Genomic DNA, 18,585 nt, shown 5'->3' on the forward strand with positions numbered 1-18,585 from the left:
AATTCAGGGGTATAAGGTGCCTCTCATGGATTGCTAAGCTTTGACAGTGTGGTATTCTGCAAAGCTGACAATGTATAGATTAACTAATGCTCCTGACATCTAATGGGGAAGGAGACGGACTTGTGATGTTCCCACTGAGAGGAATTTCCTATTTTTAGAAACACTGCTGGTTCTCATGGGATGGGCAGGCTGGGAAAGCCTGCCACATCTTTTACATCTTTACTTTCCCCCTCAAATTTATGACAGAACACTGCTTCACTATCTACTCACTTCCCTGACACTGCATCCCAGGTACCCCAGTCTGAGGGTCTTAGAACCTACTACTAGCAATGAGGGTAAGAAAAGCATTCCTGTTGCAAGCAGTTAAGAAACTTCAAAATCTTTTGGAAAACCTCTGTAAGACTCCCTCAGGTATTGCTTCATTCCCAAATGAAATCTGAGCAGGCTGGGAAGGTATAGAAGAAGCAAAAGAATTTTGTTGTGTCAGCATTTTTTAACCCTGTCTTGTTTTCTGCCTAGACCGTGTTACTGCTCTATGTATCTCCAAAACCAACTCGCTGATGAGGCCAGCTGGCTTGTAAGCTTGGTGGCAAAGGTGTCAGCCTCACCACTTTTTACCATTCTTCTTCCACGGGAGCTGGGAGGTGAGCTCAAACACCTCAAGATAAGCTCAAGCCAATGCCTGGCAGCAGCCCTTCCTAAACGCAGGCACTTCACTTCTTTAGACTCTTCCTGTTCCCTGTAGACAGAAATTGCTGGAGTTGTTCCAGCCTCAACAAAGCCATATTGACCTCAACCAGATGAAGCTCTTGTCCTTTATCTATTGCAAGGTCATCTGACGGACCACATGACCACTTTCAGTCTGTCCCAGATGTAAATGGTGACAAAGCGAGATCCCCCCTACACTGTACTTTTAATTCTGTGATTACATCAGTTGACAGGTCCTGACAGCCCCCTTGTCTGGCTGGAGATACAGCAGAGCAAATTCCTGGGATGGCAGGATGATCAGGAGATGGCTGTACTCCATCTAGAGCTGCCTCCTGACAAAAGGGTCAAATGACCACACACTGTAGTCACCGGGACACTCTGCCAGTTTTCTGCCCTAAGTGCACTTAATTGCACTGGGGGCAGAGAAGTTGTCCAGGGAGAACCTACTCCACATGCTGAGACAGGCCTCCAGTTCTGCAAACATGTATAACATGCAAAAATGTACAGAACTGGGACTCCCCTTTAGCCTCCTCAGCTGTTTCCAAATGTTTGCAGAGGCATTATTGGCTTGGGTTAAAGTACACCAGTGACTTTTGTAACAGTGCACAGTTGTATTATAAGCATGTTCTGGCATTTATCAGAGTAGCTGCAGGAAGTATAGAATTGTTTAGGTTAGAAAAGATCTTTAAGATCATTGAATCCAACCGTAAACCCAGCACTGGCCTCAGCCCATTGATCTATCCCATCAATTCAGATCCCTCTACAGAGCCTTCCTACCCTCCAGCAGACTGACACTCCAGCCCAGAATGGTGTCATCTTCAGACTGGCTGAGGGTGGTCTCGATCCCCTTGTCCAGATCATTGATAAGATATTAAACGTGGCTGGCCCAGCGTTGAGCTCTGGTGAACACTTGAGACTAACTTCCAACTGGATTTAAGCCCTTTCAGCACCACTCTTGCCTGGCCATCCAGACAATTTTTCAGCCAGGGAAGGGTGCACTCATCCAAGCCATGAGCAGCCAGTTTCTCCAGGAGAATGTGAGGGAAACAGGATCATAGGCTGTACTCAAGTTTAGGTAGGCAATATCCTCAGCCTTCCACCATCCAGGTCACCTTGTCAGAGCAGGAGATCAGGTTGGTCAAGCAGGACCTCCTTTCCTAAGCTTGTGCTGCCTGGCCTGATCCATGATGATGATCAGTTCCATGGCCTTTGCACCAAGGTCAGACTGACAGGCTCTAGAATGGGACACCAAGACCCAGTGGGAAGCTGACAGAAATTTTTGCAGAAGGAGCAGCAAAGAGTGCCAGTGTATTTTGCAGGAGGGTATTTTTAGTTCTGTAAACAGCTGAAAAGTAGGAAAATCTTGCAATACATGTCAGCATTTGAATTTGTGAGAAGATTTGCAAAAGGGGCTTGAAATGGGTCTGTTCTGACTCACCTACACCTTCTTTCAATTTTTTTGTAATAACAAAAATACTTCTTTCTAAGCAAGTTTCCTTCACTGTGATAGTTCCACAGAAGAAGTGGTTGCTTTCAGTGGCATTTTTTGATAGGAAAATGTCTACACCACATAATACATTTTTTTTTTTATCTCCATAACACTTTCTGCTGAGGGGAGGAAAGCTTGCACAGCATATTTTTCAACTTTCTCATAAAGGCTGGCACACCTTGGAATTTCTGATCCCCTAGCAGTGCAGAGGCTCACACTGAAAAAGGTTAATGTGAAGGTTTTTTTTGTGAACTGCAGCTGTGCTTTATTGACACTTCTTTGCTAGCTAAGGTTCCTGTGGTGGAAAATCCCAGCAAAACAAACAAGACCTGGCTCCATGCAAGGTGGCTGCTCAATTAAAAGAAAAAAGGAAGTTTCCAAGAAATATTTCAATATAAAACTGTCATAGAATTTGGAAAGTCATGAGTCATCTGAAATCTTATGGGGCAGAACATGGAAATATGGGAAAGGCCTCAGCCCTTTGGGGTGGAGCCTGTACTGCTGAAACTCAACCGTGCACTGTTAATATGCAGTGTGCATGAGAACTGATCTCAAACCTGAATGCTGAGATTACTACTCTTGGCTTTCCTCCAATGAAATGGTGCATAGCTCCCAGCTTTATCTAAGGAGCCTTCCAGAAATGCAAGCTATGCCACCATCATCTTACAGAGCAAGAAGGTGACCACAGAGGTTTGGTTTAAAGTATAAAGATGCTGCCCACTTCAGAGGGTGAGTTTGAGAATGACTTCAGAAGTTCACAAAGAGATACCATGCTATTCATCAGCTCCAGTTACAAGAGTCTGTAGCGACAGGACAAGGGGAAATGGCTTTAAACTAAAAAAGGGTAGGCTTATATTGGATATTGAGGAGAAATTCTTTACAGTGAGGGTGGTGAGGCACTGGCATAGCTTGCTCTGAGAAGCTGTAGATGTCCCATCCCTGGAAGTGTTCAAGGCCAAGTTGGATAGAGCTTTGAGTAACCTGGTCTAGTGGAAGGTGCCCCTATCTATGGCAGGGGGCTGGAACTAGAGGATCTTTAATGTTCCTCCAAACACAAACTGCTCTAGGATGCTATGATTTGTGTCCACAGGCTTTCCAGATTCCCCACTGCAATGAGGAACTTGAGTGCCAATGGTTCTTAAACCCAGTCCAGTCGTGCACTACATTTAGGATGCCCAGCCAGTGCAAGAAAACAGGTTGATTACAGTGGGGGCCTTGGTTATGGATCATCAGTAAGTCACTGAAAGCAATTATTTCTGCAATGCAGATAGGTATTACCTGACTCTGATAGAGATCTCTTCTGTAGGGAAATACTGGACTGTGACACTGCCTTCCCTGAAAACATTTAAATTCTCTGCAGGAAATTAACCATGTCCCTTTGGTCTCCATTTGCAAAGTCATGCTGTAGCTTTGAGAGGCTCCTACCACTGCTTTTATCCACAGCTTGTCTAGTTTGAAGTGAAAAATCATAAAGAGTTCCTTTGGTTTTCATTACTGTCATTTAGAAGAGAACTGAACTTGGGACTTACCTCTGCTAATTCTCTGCTTTTCTCCAGAAAGGATTCCTGGTGTATCAATGACGCTGATGCTTTCTAATACGGGATTAGGTAGCTGGGCACAGACAAACCTGTGTGGAAAATAAATGTGTTTAAAAAAATAAAAAATGCTAAACTTAGTCATGATATGCTGCACATCATAGGCAACATGGGACAAGCCAGACTCTGATCTCTCAAGTCTTTGATTGGAGCTTGGAGCTACTGTTACTTAAAGAAATGAGTAAGAAACTAGAACTAAGCACTTTTCTCTGTTTTGCTGCCTCTGGAATATGCATCTCAGACATGACCTATGACAGGTTTTCTATATGGGCCCCCAAATTGTGAATTATGAAAACATTTGAGTTTTCATTTATGTGCTGTTTCAATTTTAACAAGAAGTGGTATTTGTTTTTCTTTGGCTAAGGACCCTGTAGAGTCCTGAACTCAAGTGAACTGAAATAACTTGCTTAAAAAAAAATAAAATAAAAAAGATCAGCAATTCTGTAGGACTTTTGTTCTCTTTTAAATCTGGTCTTAAACAGACAAAAAGTGTGCTATTAATGCACCATGGAAGTACTAAAGCACAGGCAGCATGAGATCTCAAGAGGTTTCTCAGTCTATCTTCCTGCCTCAAGGCAGGATCAATCAGGTTATTTGTTCTTCAAATCTGTAACAATGCAGATTCACCAACATTTGTTGTGAGTCTAGTCCATTACTTAATAACCTTTACAGTAAATCCTCTTTTTTAATGTCTAATCTAAATTTCATATGCTATAATGCTCCTCAGTCACAAACAGTAGATGTGGAAAATCATTTCTTTTTCCCCTCTTGTCACAATGTACACTGTTGTCATCCTGCTCCCCTCAGTCTTTTCTCTATAGAAAACACTTTGCTGGTTACTTTTTTTTCTTTTTCCTATCTCTTCCAGTTCTCTCTAGCTGCCTTTCCAGTTCATTTCTAAATCCCTGAAGACCCTTGCAGCCTTCCTTTGGGTCCTCTCAAACTGCTCCACATATTTCTTCATGCCACAAGCTGAAGTACTCCAGCCACAGCCCTGCTAGTGGTGAGCAGAGCAGATGGATTGCTCCTTATCTCTTACATTTGACAGTCCTGTTTATATGTCTTAGTGACATGTTTGCTTTTTTAACAGCAGTATGACATTGTTAATTCACATTCACTTTGTAAGTCACTGCTCCCCCTTCTGCAGCTCCATTTATGTGAAACTGCTCTTTAGCTAGTTGTTCCCTGTCCTGTATCTATGCAAATCACTGCCTAAGAAGCGTCACTTGTGCTTTGTGGGCTGCAGCTCATCTGTTTCAGTTGCTAGTAACAGCAAAGGACATTAAAAGCCTATCTACTTCCGTAGCTCCTGGTAGCATTTCATGGATAGCCTTTTTGGGATGGCATTCCACACAGCTCTAAGTGTGTGTGTGTGTACATGTGCATATTAATAGGGGGTGTGACATCCAGGCACAAAAAACATGTTACTGTGGGAGGAGGCAGAACCAGAGGATGGGGGCTGGCACAAAGGCCACTCAGTGCAGTCAAGGCAGATGGGGCCCTGCAGTGCTCTGAGTGTCTGCTTCTGCAGAGGCCCCTTGCACCTCTGAATTCCTCCAGGTTATGCTACAACTCAACTGTTTTACTTGTATGACTTCAAGATTCTGATAAGAGTGAATCCTCATGAGTTAAAGAGGGTCTCCTCCTCTAAGCTGTCAGCTATTTCACACCACATATTACAGCTTCCCCGTCCCCAGCTTGGCAGGTGGCAACAGGGAGCATTTCTGAATGTGTAATACCTCGTATAAAAGAGGGGGACTGGCTTGATAATCCTGTTGAGTGCCAGGCACAGCAGCAGAGAACAAAAGGCTCAAGTGGTCACGTTTATTCCCTTGTCCTGCCAACTCAGGTTTGCTCTTCATTGTTACAGCCCTGAGTATTCCCTGTGCTGTAATATTAAATGGGGCAGGGGGATTTTCCACCGGTTTCTCTAGGAAAAGTACTCCACAGGAGATTTCAGATATAAGGTCAGAGGCCAGCATGAGTGAGTGCATTCTGGTTCTTTTGGCAAAGTTAAGGCTGCTGCCCTCCTCTTGTCCCAGCAGAACTGCAGGACCTCAGGGAGCTCGACCTAATTCTGTTAGGGGCCATATGAAGGGAACAACATGTTATCTACCTCTCCTGCTGTTCACAACACAAAACCAGGACTGACTCCTCAGCTTGCTAAAACAGACTTTGGGGATGGGAGAATTCTTGTAACCTAGTCAATATCATACAAAAGCAATGGGAGAGATTCCTGATTTTGCTCCAGGCCCTTGGTGCCAAACAAGTCTTCCTGATAACGAGGTGCAACTTCTCATCTCTCTGGAATCTTCCTAGAGGTAGGGTTTGGCTAGCAGAGTTGGAGAAAGGAAAACAAATCCTTCTCTCAATGCCCAGGAACAACCTGAGGCAAGAAGAGCAGACAAGAGACAGGATTCTGCAGACCTGCTATCCTCATTTCAGCCCTGGGCAGCCTTATCTCCTGGGTATGGGCAGGTGCTCCATCTCCTGGGAATGAAGTGAGGGAGGATACAGGCTCTGAGCAGCACAATTTGTTTGTCTCCCAGCCAAATCCTGACTGTACCAGTCTTCCCTTGCTTCCTGGAAAGCAGCAGATCCCAGTCTTGGCTGGGGAAGGAGTCCCAGCTAAGGGTGGATGCTCACTCCTGGAGCAGCAGGCGCTGCACCCCACAGGACACAGTGCTGTGGGCTGCCACCTCTCAGCCAAGACCAGCTAGACCTGTGTCAATGCTTCTGCCTCATGCTGCTCTGTTCTTTTCCACTGATGCTCACAGTGTTACCTTTAACCATCCATAGGCAAAGCAGACTTCCCTGTGGCCACTGTTATCTCAGCTTAGAGGTGTGGCCCCTGGAGATGAGCTCCCTTCTGCAAATTTCTTGCTCACAGCCTCCTAGCTGAGGTCAGGGCCTTGGCATATATACAGCAGCAAGGTATGTGCAAGGCAGAGATAGCTCTCCTTCCCAAGCCCAGAAGCCAGGCCCACTGGAATGGGAAGCTTGATCTGGTCCAGTGGGTGTACCAGGACTTACACTTGCTAAATTTCTGGTCCTCTGAGTCAACTCTTGCATATGCTTAATTTCCTAATTAGCTGGGCATTAGCATCTGCATTTTTAGCATGTGATGCCCACACAGCTGAGCCAGACCCCCTTAGCGTGTCTCCTCTGTCAGTTCAGAAATCACTAACCCCTGTTTTTTCATGTCAGCAAGGGAAAGACAGCATTGGCTGCTGTGGCTACTCCCTACATTGCTAGAAGTACTGCACTTATGCTGCTGCTGAATCACTGCTGTGTCCCTCTGCCCTGTTGCTGGCACAGGCTTGACTCTTTCCTCAGGAGAAGGAAGAGTAGAAGAAGCATAACAAGAGCACAGCATGGTACAGTGAACTGGGTTAATGCATGCAGAGATCCCTTGCTATAGCAGGAGCAAATTGCTTTCATGACACATCCATCAGGCTAGTTGAGAAGTGTTTGCTTTTTTGCCCCCCATGCCTAGCCTAATGTTCCTTCTCTGCAGTGAACTGTCTGCCAGCTGTGGCTGTTCTTGGCTATCAGCTGAGCTCCTCTGAATAATGTCCTCTTCATCCACAATCTCTGCACTCCAGGCAAGAGGCCTGTTGTTATTCCCTTAGGGAAAATAATTGTTCTGCCCTGGTGAAGGGAGTGGACTCTCACCTGACCTAACTGCTGGTCAGCTGCAGATGTTCTGCACCCTATGAAATGACAAAAACTTCTCTAAGTCTCTCTGATGCAGGACCATGTTGATGTGTTTAGATGATGCTGCTGTGCAGCTATCAGATACTCCTTCCTGTCACCCTGAGGTGTTGTGAAGTTCTCCATGCAGCAGTAACTCCAGCTAGGTCCCTCTCCTGCCAGTAAGGTTCTCCCCATGCTTCTCTGCAGGCCCCTTCCCTGCCTTGCTGCAGCCTGCAGCAGCACTCCTGTGGTCAGTGCTGGTAGGAGATGCTGCACCCTCTGGACAGTCATTCTCTAAGCTTGGAAGATCGAATGGGAGCCAGAGCCCAGCCCAGCTTTCCTGGCTGTTTGGTTGAGCAGCTGCCATGTTTCCAGTGTCTCCCACACTGTGTTAAGGGAAGGCGTCGATGATGGGCGTAGTCAGTTTGTTGCCTTCTGCAGCACAGTTTGTGCTCATCTAGGATATGGGTGTGTGCTGCTGGCTTCCTGCAAGAGATCCAAAACCTCCCCATGGTTGGGCTGGGTCTAGGGGATGGAAAGGTTATACTCCTCGTGTCACAGAGCTGCTGTCCAAACACCTTGCTACTCTTTTTTACAGGAAACACATTAGAGCAGTCATCAATTTGCACCTGAGGTTGTATCTGTAGGGCATGGGAATGGAGAGAGCCTAGTTTTGATTACAGATGGAAGAAACTAGAAATACTGAAGCAGGGGACGTAATTAAGATATTTACCTCTAGTCTCCTGTAGAATAAGCTTAGGCTGTGATGTCATTTTTGTTTTGTTTGTTCGAATAAAATGAAGATTTGTCACACCTGAATTTATCAGCCCTTCAGCAACTGACTTATGTGCATCTGGTAAGACTGGACTGGCTTTGCATCAGCTATGTGGATGGGAGGAAAAGAAGTGCCTTATCCCTTTACATTGCTTGCTGTGTTGCTCATTAGATTCTAACTTTACTCCACGGAACAACAGAGTTCTTGAGTACTGACCTGTTCAGAAAGGCGTTGCCAAAGGCGTTGAGTTTCCTGAACGGTTTTTTGGGATCCACCACCAATGCGTTTCCAGGAACGATCCCTTCCACATCTCCTTGCATAACTGCTATAAAGGAGTCAGTTGTAGGCTCTGGTCCAATCCTCATCCCTGGGAAATCCTGCTCCAGCAGGTATCTGTAAATGAAAAAACAGGGTGTGGGCATGAGACATGAGCTGCTAAATCCTAAATGAGTTGTACTGAAGACTGCAGTACAATTATGAAGCTCAAGAGCATGGATCCTTCTGAGACTATTTTTAGCACTGTCACTGAATTGTTTGATAAATGTCTTGGTAGCTTTTCTACTTAGGATCTCAACATTAAAAGCTCATTTAAGGTGGATTAAGAAATTGAGATGATTATAGCTGCTGGGAAGAGATTCTCACCACATTGCATCATTTTATGTATTTTGATCCTCAAGACATTTGGAGCAGACCTAGCACAGCAAAGTAAAAACAGCAGTTCACTGCAATCACAGAGTTAATCCTGAAACCCTACTGGCTCTTGGTGCCAATATCAATTACTTCACTGCTGCTTGTTTCAGCAGATTCATCCAACTAATGTGCTTAGCCCCCAGTCCAAATCAGTTGCTTAAATGCCAACTTCCCCTGCACTTGACTGAAGTCTCAGTCTCTGTCCTTGTGTGCTTCTGAAATGCAGCCACAGGTCTGCACTACAATTGGCTCAAGCATACTGAGCACTACACACGTGGGTGGGGGAGTATAGTCTGAGCTAGATAGCACAGTAAGTACAGCATCCCTTATTATTTCCTGAAGGTAGCTTAGCAAATTTCAGGGAAAGCTAGTCACCCATGGGGTTGTAGGGCTTTGAATAGGACCCTGGCAGCATATCCTAACTGATCCTGCCAAATTCAGGGTGGGTCAATGGTGTGCACACAGGACAGTTTCCTTTGGCTCACAAAGGCGCCAAATACCATCACTGAGGCCAAGCCTGCGTTTGTATGTGTGGCTGCAGAAAACCACCTGCTGCTCCTGTGCTGAAAATTAAGAGCATTGTCCATGTGGCTTGCAGAAGGTAGCTAGAACTGGTCTAGCCCCGTGCTGTCTAGCCCTCAGTATGGGATGGTGTCAGAGGTGACAAGTGATAAGCTCTGGCTAGTTACATAAAGAATAAAATGACTACCAGACTACTATGCAAGTTAGTATAATAATGTGTTGCTTGTTGCCAGCACAGCTGGCACTCCTCCCTCTTCCATTGCTTTGACTTAGTCCTCAGTAGGAAGAAAGATTATTTCAGAATTGCTGTGGTGTTAAAAGTAGATTATGGGGATGTGGAAAAGGAAATAGGAGAACTGAAGATTTTTTTCATGATTGAGACTGATATGTCTAAGCACCAGAATTGGTTCACTCAGGTGAGTCTTAGTGAGGGAAGTCCCTGTGTGAGGGACTACAGGACCATAGGCATAAAGGCTTGTCATAACTTTTTAGAGGTTTCTGCTTTCACTGTGTCCTGGGCTAGGGCATTTTAACATAGGTAATCACTATCCAGTGTTTAAGGAGCAACAAGAAAAAAAAATTGTGCGGGCTTTTTATTGATACCATGTGAGCATATGTGTCCTCAGTTCCCAATGGGAAAGGCCAAATCAATTGGATCTAAAGGTAAAACAACCAAATGTATACCCAGGAGAAATCACTGATACTTATCTGGCTTGGTACACATTCATACTGCAACAAGAATACCTCCATAAATTATATCCATAGTTCTCTTAGAAAATGACCACACCTCCTTTACTGGTGTACTATCATGTATTTTCTTTTATCTTTTGTCCAAAGAGATTTCCAGGTCCCATGCTCACTCGAAGTGACTCTTAATTGCAGAACTCTGAGATTTAGGAGCTGTTGAGCAGCTCCTAAAAGGCCTGAAATAATCCAGGAAGAGAGCAGACCTCTGACCTCCTATACTAAGGTAGATGTATCTTATTTACCTAAACCTTATGTAGGGGCTTCTCAAACTTTCCAGTGAAAGTGGGTCATTACTTAAGAAAAACAGACTGCAGGCAGTGCTGGTGTGTGCCACCTCTCTGGTTGGTGATCACAGTACACCTTCCTGGCAGCCACAGTACCTCCTCTCTAGCGTGAAGCACCTGAGAACAAGGAGGGGCTACTTCTCTCCCACCAAGACTATCTGTGTCTACTGTGTAGACTATCATATGAATGTTCTTGGCTCAATTCCCTGGGAAGCTCTTTACACTGCACAACTATTTGCTAGGTTAGAAGCCACTTGGTCAGACTCTGGAAACTAAGCTTGTGCCTCATAGATGGCAATTCAAACTCTTGCCCCTGATGGACACTGCTGTCAAGCCAGTGGCTTTACACAGATGGGAATTCAGGGAATCCATAGAAATAAATCTTTGCATTCTCCCCATGCAAATACTAGAGAGAAAAGAAATAGGCAGTGTTAACAGCTGTCAAATGCAACAAGTGATGGGCTTTTGAGAAAGGTCCCTTACTCCCAGTGTCAGGTGGCATCCTTGCTGTATTAGAGGCTTGAAATACACGTGTAAAATGACAACTTTTGAGCAGAAGTAAAAAACAGTTAAGGGGAGGGAGTTGTTATTTATAGACAAAGCTTCCCAGAAAATCTAACCAAAAGTCCTGTGTGTAATAGCAACACTCCTCCAGACAACCTGCTTGAAAGAATTTTATCACAGCTCCTCTCGTATAACATTTCAAAGCATTTTTGTGTTTATTTCTTGTGTAAGACTTAAAAAACACAAAACAAAAAATCCCAACAAAAGCACAAAATAAGAAGCATCCACCAATGTTATTGATCTATGTTCAACAAGTGATAGGAAACCAGAGAGACGTAGATTTGTACTGCCCACTATCACAGCATCTATTTTCAGTGAGGCCTGTCTGGGCGATTCGGGTACATTGTGCAGCAGGGTGTCAGCTGCACAAGAATCTCATTGTACAAAGGACAAATACAAGGGGTTGTATTGACACTGTCTGATGGGGGGAAGGCATTTCTGCTCAGCAGTGACACAGCCTGCCCTGGCTACCAGAGGCAAGCTAAAGACCACATGCAGTTGTCACATTTGTGGGGATTTCTGGGAGAGAAGAGCAAACAATAGCTGTGGAAAATACCAACCATCAGCAAGCAATTTCCTTTGCCAGTGGAAAGCCTTAAGCTGAGCTGCTGAACACCTTCAAAGACCTGGGGGAGTAACCTCCAGTCAGGTTAGGGAAGTCTGCAGAGTACACCAGGAGGGGAATACATTTTTTGTGACCAATCTGCTTTTTAGAGAAGTGTCTGGAGTCAGTATGTGGCTGGAAGCATTATGCTGTTTGCCTATTTCAGGTCGGTTCCTGGGAAGGGCCAGGGCAGGAAAGCTGCGTTTTGCCAGCCCAGCTTGCGGTGGTCTTTCCCAGGTGAATTTGGAGATGGGTTAGGAGAGGCAGGGCTCCCTGGGCAGGAGAGCCGCAGGATGTGGGGGAAGGGGCTGCCTGCCCGTGATGAGTCATGCAGGAGCCCTGCAGGATGCCGCTGAGTGTGGCAGCAGAGGTGATGCCGAGCGGGAACGGAAAGAAGGGCAGAGCAGGAGGAAATGGTGACAGCTGCCTGATGCAGGCACAGATAAAAGGTTCAGGGCCGCATGGGGAGGTGACACCAGAGCTCTGCGCGTAACCCGTGACAAACAGTGTGGAGAGGCCAGGACGTGTAAATGATTAGCTGCAGGAGGAAGGGGCGGCTACACCAGAAAAGCAAGCTATGTTGACAGTTAGTAGGGCTCTGACAGGCTTGTTTATTTTATTAGCAGGATGGCTGGACTTGAGCCGGGATTATTTTTAGAGATGACCAAGGAACCTAAGTTAATTAGGAGAGTAATTTTCTGTCCTGTATTCCCACCCTTTTACAGGAAACATAAAAAGCAATAGCATTATAAAGGCAGGCTCCAGTGAGATCCTGCACTGGCTGTCAGATATTCCCAGGTAGAGGTGTTGCCTTGCCCTAAACAGCACCGACTTTCAGCTCCCAACACTGTGGAAAAGCATCAGCCAAATGCATGCTGAGAAGAAAAATGGGAGTGAGCACAAAAAGATGATACAGCAGGAAGCAAGAATGGAAAAGCTGCATTGGCAATGCTACCTACACCTTTCACATAGTGCAGAAAGGCTCAGTTCTGTGTCCCTGCAAGTAGAAGGGGGAACAGCCTGGTTCCACTGAAAACAAGCCATGCTCTGGTCTCGCTTCACTGGCTTTGACCCACACAACTCACCTCCGTCTTCCCTGGCTCAGCCTCTAGGAATGTTTCTCACTGCTGACCTTGACTGCCTTTTTTCCACCATCAGGCTCCTGACAAGTGAGCAGCCTCACTGCAAGATGCTGCAGCTTAGGTGCTTCAAAGCCTTGCATTTCTTCCTTGTTTCACCTCAAATCAAGGAAGGTTTGGAAGACAGACATTCCTTAGGTAGGTGACTAAGGGTCTTTCATTTTTTTTTTTTTTGGTAAGGTGTCCTGGGATCCAGGTAAACTGGAACTGAGTTAATTCCACATGATTGTTTAGTGGCATTAAGTCATGTCCCTAAATTGCATGGAAGCACAAGAAGGATGCAATTTAAGAGTGGAATTGATACACAAGGATAACCCTAATTATCCCCCATCCTGACAAGACTGTGGAGGGAATGTCCAGAGGCTGTTTCTTGCTTCACTCTACTGCTAAAACATAATGGTTGTCAACCCTCCCACTTCCTCCCCCCAGCCCCCTTTAACTCCTCCCTGCTCTCAGCTTTAGCTCCCACTTGCCTTCCCACAATAACTCTGGATGCTAATCTGGTGCTTATCCCAGCTTTTTAATGAGCAGTGCCTGCAAGCTCACGCTGGAAGCCTGTCACAAGCAACACAAGGTTTTCTGGCCTTTGACTGGGAGCACACTGGATTAACAGACCCTCACACTTCTACTGTTAGAGATCCTGAGGTTCTACCAAAGTTCTCAGCTTTCACCTTCTTAGTCACTGTTTTAAAGAGAAGACTGCCTTTCTGAGAGGTCTGTTTGGCACTCCTATGAAGCAAAAGCTCCCAAAGCTCCTGGTCACTTCTGTTTGACCATTGGCTCTGTGCAGGTTCATCCCAGCCCGATGCCTGGAGAAAACTGGGAGAACAGAAGCACGAGTGAACAGCAGTTGTCAGAGAGGCTCAGATCCACTTGCTGACAGCAGAGAGGTTGTTGCTGCCATCCCACATAGCAAAAACTTAATCTTCTTTAGCCTGGAACATGCTGTAGGCACCCAAACTTCCTGCAAAAGGAGCTGAGGCTCACAGAGAAAGGAATTCACTGAACAGACAGGGGCAAAGGCAGGAAGTCTCTGCTAACAGCATGCAGGTGAGACTGCAGGGAAACAATGATGCTGGCAATCCAGATAAAAGGGTTAAGAAGAGATGCTTTAGTTAGACAGCCTTATCAGGAATTCAGCAATTCCTCGTGTTCAGGCTCTGAGTGTCTGTAAGCCAGAGACGGGAAAAGCTTTTCAAACAGGCTTGGTTCTAAGTCAGGGAACAAAGATCTGGGGTGGAACCAGGCAGTTGTGCTAGCTATCCTCTCTATTTTTCAGAAGAGTAACTCCCTTTGCAAACATGTGCAAAATGCTTCTTTGGGTCTTTTGCACCCTGTCACCATCCACCTGACCTGCTCATACGAGAAAAGCCTTTTAACTTTTCAACTTTGTTTGCCAGGTACATGCCAAGATAGCAGAAATGCATTCTGTTCTTGGCTCCTGACCAGGAAATTTAGCAGCAGGAATATTACAGCACATTAAAAAGAAAAGCCCCTGCATTTCTCAAGGTCATTCCTTTAGAGGTACAGTCAATTTGATCCACCTCTCTCTACTCTCCACAGTTCCCTCCTTCACCAAGAAATACAGGTCAAACAAAGGGCTGGCTGCCTGTGGCTCGAATCCAGATTTACACTGGGGTAATTCCACAGATTTCAACACAGCTACACCAGAAAAAGGCTGGAATTTAACGCTTAGCTTATGAATCACATAGGAAACACGGGCAGTGCAGCTTCAGCTATGATCCCAAGGGAAAGGCTGCTGCAAGTTGAACTAGCAGCATGGCTGAACAGAGATCCCTGCAACCAAGTCCAGCTGGAAAAGTTTAACCCTCTCTGCGGCAGTTTCACATCATCGAAATGAAAGAGTTGCTGGCAGCTGCTCTTTCTTTACAGTTCGAAAGAAACTTGCTGCTCCCAGCATCTCGGCCGAGCAGGACACAGTTAAAACAGGGCTTTACTTCTGGAGCCCTGAAGAGGAGCAGGTCTGTCTGTGCACAGGCACACATGCTTTTCTACGTGGGTTCTGAGTGTTATCTCTGGGACAGTGCAGAAAAAGACAAGACAGCCGCAAGCATATAACAGTGACCACTGCAAACCGAGGTACCCCCTTTAAAGCTGCCTCACCATTCAAAAAGCTACAGTAAGTTGGAAAGCATGGTTACTACAAGGGTCAACCAGGGCAGTGCAGGCACGGAATGCCCCGCGCGAGGCTTCCCAAAGCCTTTGCACTTTGAACGGCCAGGAGGGCCCCAGTGACTCACATCTCCACACTCCGGCTCTGCCTGCACTCCTCAGCCCTGCCCTGGGCTACTTTTTGCCACGTCGGTGTTCCATGGGACATCTTACAGCACCCTGAGCTTGCGAAGGAACGGCTGGCGTTTGAGTGGAGGCGACTTTTCAATGAAAAGCTGTTGAGGGGACGCGAAGGGGGTAACAGGAGGGGGATCAAGGCATAGCACAGGTAGCAGACACACGTTCTGCCCCACCCTAGTGTCCGAGCATGGAGGGCGCAGGGAGCTGGATTTTACCTGATGAAGGTGGTCTTCCCAGTGGAGTACTGCCCCACGAGGAGCACCATGGGCTTATTGTCGAAGTCGGCATCCTCCAGGGCGGGCGAGTGGAACTCGTGGAACTTGTAGTGTTCTTCCAGCGGCAGCAGCTTGGTCTTGTAAAGCTTCTTCAGGCCGTCGCTGACCGTCTGGAACACCTCCGGGTCCTTCCGCCGACGGTCGTCGGTGCCCAGCCAGCTGAACATCTTGTGGCCTCCCGACGCCAGCTCCGCGGCGACCACCGGGGCTGGGCTGGGCTGGGCTGGCTTCGAGCGCGGGCTACCCGCGCATCCCCCTGAGGCCGGGCGGGCCTCACTCCACTCCGGCGCCCACCCGCGAGGGCCGCCCGCCCTCACGCCACCTGCGCCGGCGATTTCAGCCAGCAAGCGGTCCCCGCGGGAGGCTGAAGGAGCGGCTCGTCCGCGCAGCCCCGGCCCAGCGGCACCGGCGGGCGCCGCCTCCCCTCACGCCGCCGGCTCCCGGCGTGGGCATGGCGCGGAGGCCCAGCCCTCCAGGAAAGGGGCGGGCGCCGGAAGCCGGCCGTTCCTGGCAGGCGCCGCCCGTTCTCCCCGGCGGGTGAAGCCGCACCGGGCGCCGCCATGTCGGACAGCGGGGGGCCGGGTCTTCCCGCGCCCCCTGGGGGCCGTTGGAGGGATTCTCAGCCCGGCCGCCATTTTATTTCCTTTCTCGCCGTGCTTCCAAATACACCTAAAAAAATCCACTGAAATGAACCGTGCCAGTGCAAATCTGACGGAGCCGGCTTTTCCTGAGCACTGCCAGCCTCTTCTGGGTCTCCAGCCTATCATAGCATGGGTCAGGTTGGAAGAGGCCACAGTGGGTCATCTGTTCCAAGCTCCCTGCTGAAGCAGGGTCATCCCGCAGTGCATGGCACAGGAGTGTCATAAGATGGTTGTGGAACACTCCAGTGAGGGACCCTCTGCAGCCTTTCTGGACAATCTATCCCAGGTGTGGTCATCGGCTCAATAAAGAAGTTCTTCCTCATACTCAGGTGGAATTTACTGTGCGTCAGTTTCTACCCATTGCCGCTTGGCGCCACTAAGAAGAGCCCGGCTCCATCCCCTTGACAGAAATTTAGATATTTATACACATTGATGAGGTACGCTCTCAGTTGTCGCTTAGACTATTCTTTCCCCTGCCCAATGACTGGGCTGCACTCCTCCCCTCACTTTGTGGGGCTTGTGGCTCTGGTTGTGCCTGGAGAAGCTCTCCATCTGAGCAAATTGTCTACTGTCCCAAATTCTTTATTCCTCTAGCCATAAGGGTTGACAGGACAGCCACATAGGTTTTCCAGGAGTAGCCTGGCGCTCGGCATCTCCTTGGGGCTGGCCAGCTCCACTGCCAGGCTCTCCTCATCTCCACTGTGCAGCTGGGATAAAGCAGGATTTTTTTCCTAAAATATCTCCTAAAGGCTTTTTCACTTTTGTTCATCCCACGGGTCCAAAAAATGTGGCAAGAGGCAGTTTTGGAAGCAGTCCTGCCATGTGGCAGTTCCTGCCCTTTCCCAGCCATTTATAGCTGGGAGAAGCCCAGACCTTGCATAAGCAGAGGCAGCTCTGCATTAAAACTCTTTTCTCGTTTTCTACAGGAGGGGGAAAAATGGAGACTGTGTGGCCCTGTATGCCTGAACAGTGATCCAGGACCTATGCCTTCTACTGCAGGAGATGACACTTTCCTTGCTCCCATCGTGTGATCCCAGGCACTCGTATGCTCTCTGTCATGGCCTGACCCAGAAGGTGCAAGCAATAACTCCAGGGACCAGTTTTCTTTTTCTGGAGGAACATAGCGGGCTGACTGTATTTTCTGAAGATCAGACTTCTCTGCTTTCCTGGCAATGCCTAGAGCTGAAAGTGGAACTGATGTTTTGAAGCCTCCTTAAGACCAGTTTCCCTTATTTCTTTAGTTTTATAAATAGAGGCTTTTAGCTTTAAGAATTTGATGACTCCTTTCCAGTGAAAACTCCTGAAAATGAAAGGCCCCATAGAATTCAACATGTTTTGGCAAGAATTACTCATTTTGTCGGAAAAAAACTTGCTTTCATCTTCTAGATAGTTCTGCCATTTAAGGGCTGTGCTTCTCCAATGGCACTCTGGCATTTCTACGGCTATATATGGAGTCTCTTTGGTGCTTGCTTGTGTTATCCTCAGAGCTCAGTAAAGCTCAGGCCAGGAAGCCTTTGATTGTAAATCTCCCCAGACCACCTTGGTGCCCTTCCTGAATGCAGCAATGGGGAGCAAAGCAAGGTTTCTGTTGTGCAGGCTGCGGGAGCTGACTGCCACAGGTATGGCAGAAACACAATTGTTCCCCATTTACAAGGTGAGGATATTAATCATTAAATTGCACAAATCATGCATACCTGATGGCTAAATAGCAAAAAACCAAAATTTCTTTGCCTTGCCTCTCTTGGAAGAGAGGCCCTTTTCTGTGGATTCATTATCTCCAGGACAGATCAGAATGAAACTTGACAGTCTTTATAGACTTTCTATAGGTGTCTCACAAACATTGCACATTTTTATTTATTTTTCAGTCTGTTTTTTCAGCTATTTGAGCCTGACTTCCTCAACAGCTATCTTTACCTTGAGGTACAGAGCTTGCCAAAAACAAAGGGAAGTAAAATTAGGAAAGGAAGTTTACAGTATAATTTTTTATTTCTGCCAGAATCAAACTGAAAGCTTTCGTCTGTTTTTATTATTTATTCCTTTTAATTTCTTAGTTAGAGGTGTCTTAATGGATGGTTTTCTGTTGGATAGATTGGTCTTATGGTGCAATCTTTACTAAGTTGGTTTTTTTTTTTTAGTAAGTTACATTTTTAAAGTGTAGAAACTCTCCCTTGACTGCCCTGCACAGAAGCCACTGTACTGCAATACTGAGAACTACCTCTACCTGATACTGGTGGGGGTCTGCTACAGTCCTCTACTATATAATTTGTCTTGATTTTTAAAGATACAATGGATTTAACTTTTAGTTCTGTAGTTTCTCAGTCGTGTCCCTGCTGTTGGTAACAGGGCTAGCAGCCACTTAGCTGGGTGCTTGCCTTGACCAGGAGAGAGATGCTTGTTGGAAGAGATTCACTTCCACTTTGCTGAAAGTCAGTGAGGCTGAACTATGTCACGTAGTATTTACACACAAAATGAAACCTGGGTCTTTGGAGGCAAAACACAATGTTGTATAACTGAAACTTGTGAAACGGTGACAAATATGTTTG

General features: G+C 46.7%; 2 protein-coding genes across 2 annotated transcripts in view; one reads left to right on the top strand and one right to left on the bottom strand.

Moving 5' to 3' along the window:
- The window catches only part of EHD3 (EH domain containing 3), a 29,989-nt gene extending 14,288 nt beyond the window's left edge, over window positions 1–15,701 (bottom strand). The window contains exons 1-3 of the mRNA XM_023922935.2: window positions 15,342–15,701; window positions 8,480–8,656; window positions 3,727–3,824 (exon numbers count right to left, since the gene is read on the bottom strand). Of these exons, the coding sequence (XP_023778703.1) occupies window positions 3,727–3,824; window positions 8,480–8,656; window positions 15,342–15,568 (502 nt within the window). The 5' untranslated portion in view covers window positions 15,569–15,701. The remainder of the gene's footprint in view (window positions 1–3,726; window positions 3,825–8,479; window positions 8,657–15,341) is intronic.
- Window positions 15,702–15,724: 23 nt separating this feature from the next.
- The window catches only part of CAPN14 (calpain 14), a 32,358-nt gene continuing 29,497 nt past the window's right edge, over window positions 15,725–18,585 (top strand). Inside the window, exons 1-2 of the mRNA XM_086871012.1 lie at window positions 15,725–16,479; window positions 16,969–17,696. The gene's annotated coding sequence lies outside the window, so the exon portion shown is untranslated. The remainder of the gene's footprint in view (window positions 16,480–16,968; window positions 17,697–18,585) is intronic.

The sequence above is a fragment of the Cyanistes caeruleus genome, chromosome 2 (assembly GCF_971803275.1).
Source record: "Cyanistes caeruleus chromosome 2, bCyaCae1.hap1.1, whole genome shotgun sequence".
Taxonomy (NCBI): Eukaryota; Metazoa; Chordata; class Aves; order Passeriformes; family Paridae; genus Cyanistes; species Cyanistes caeruleus.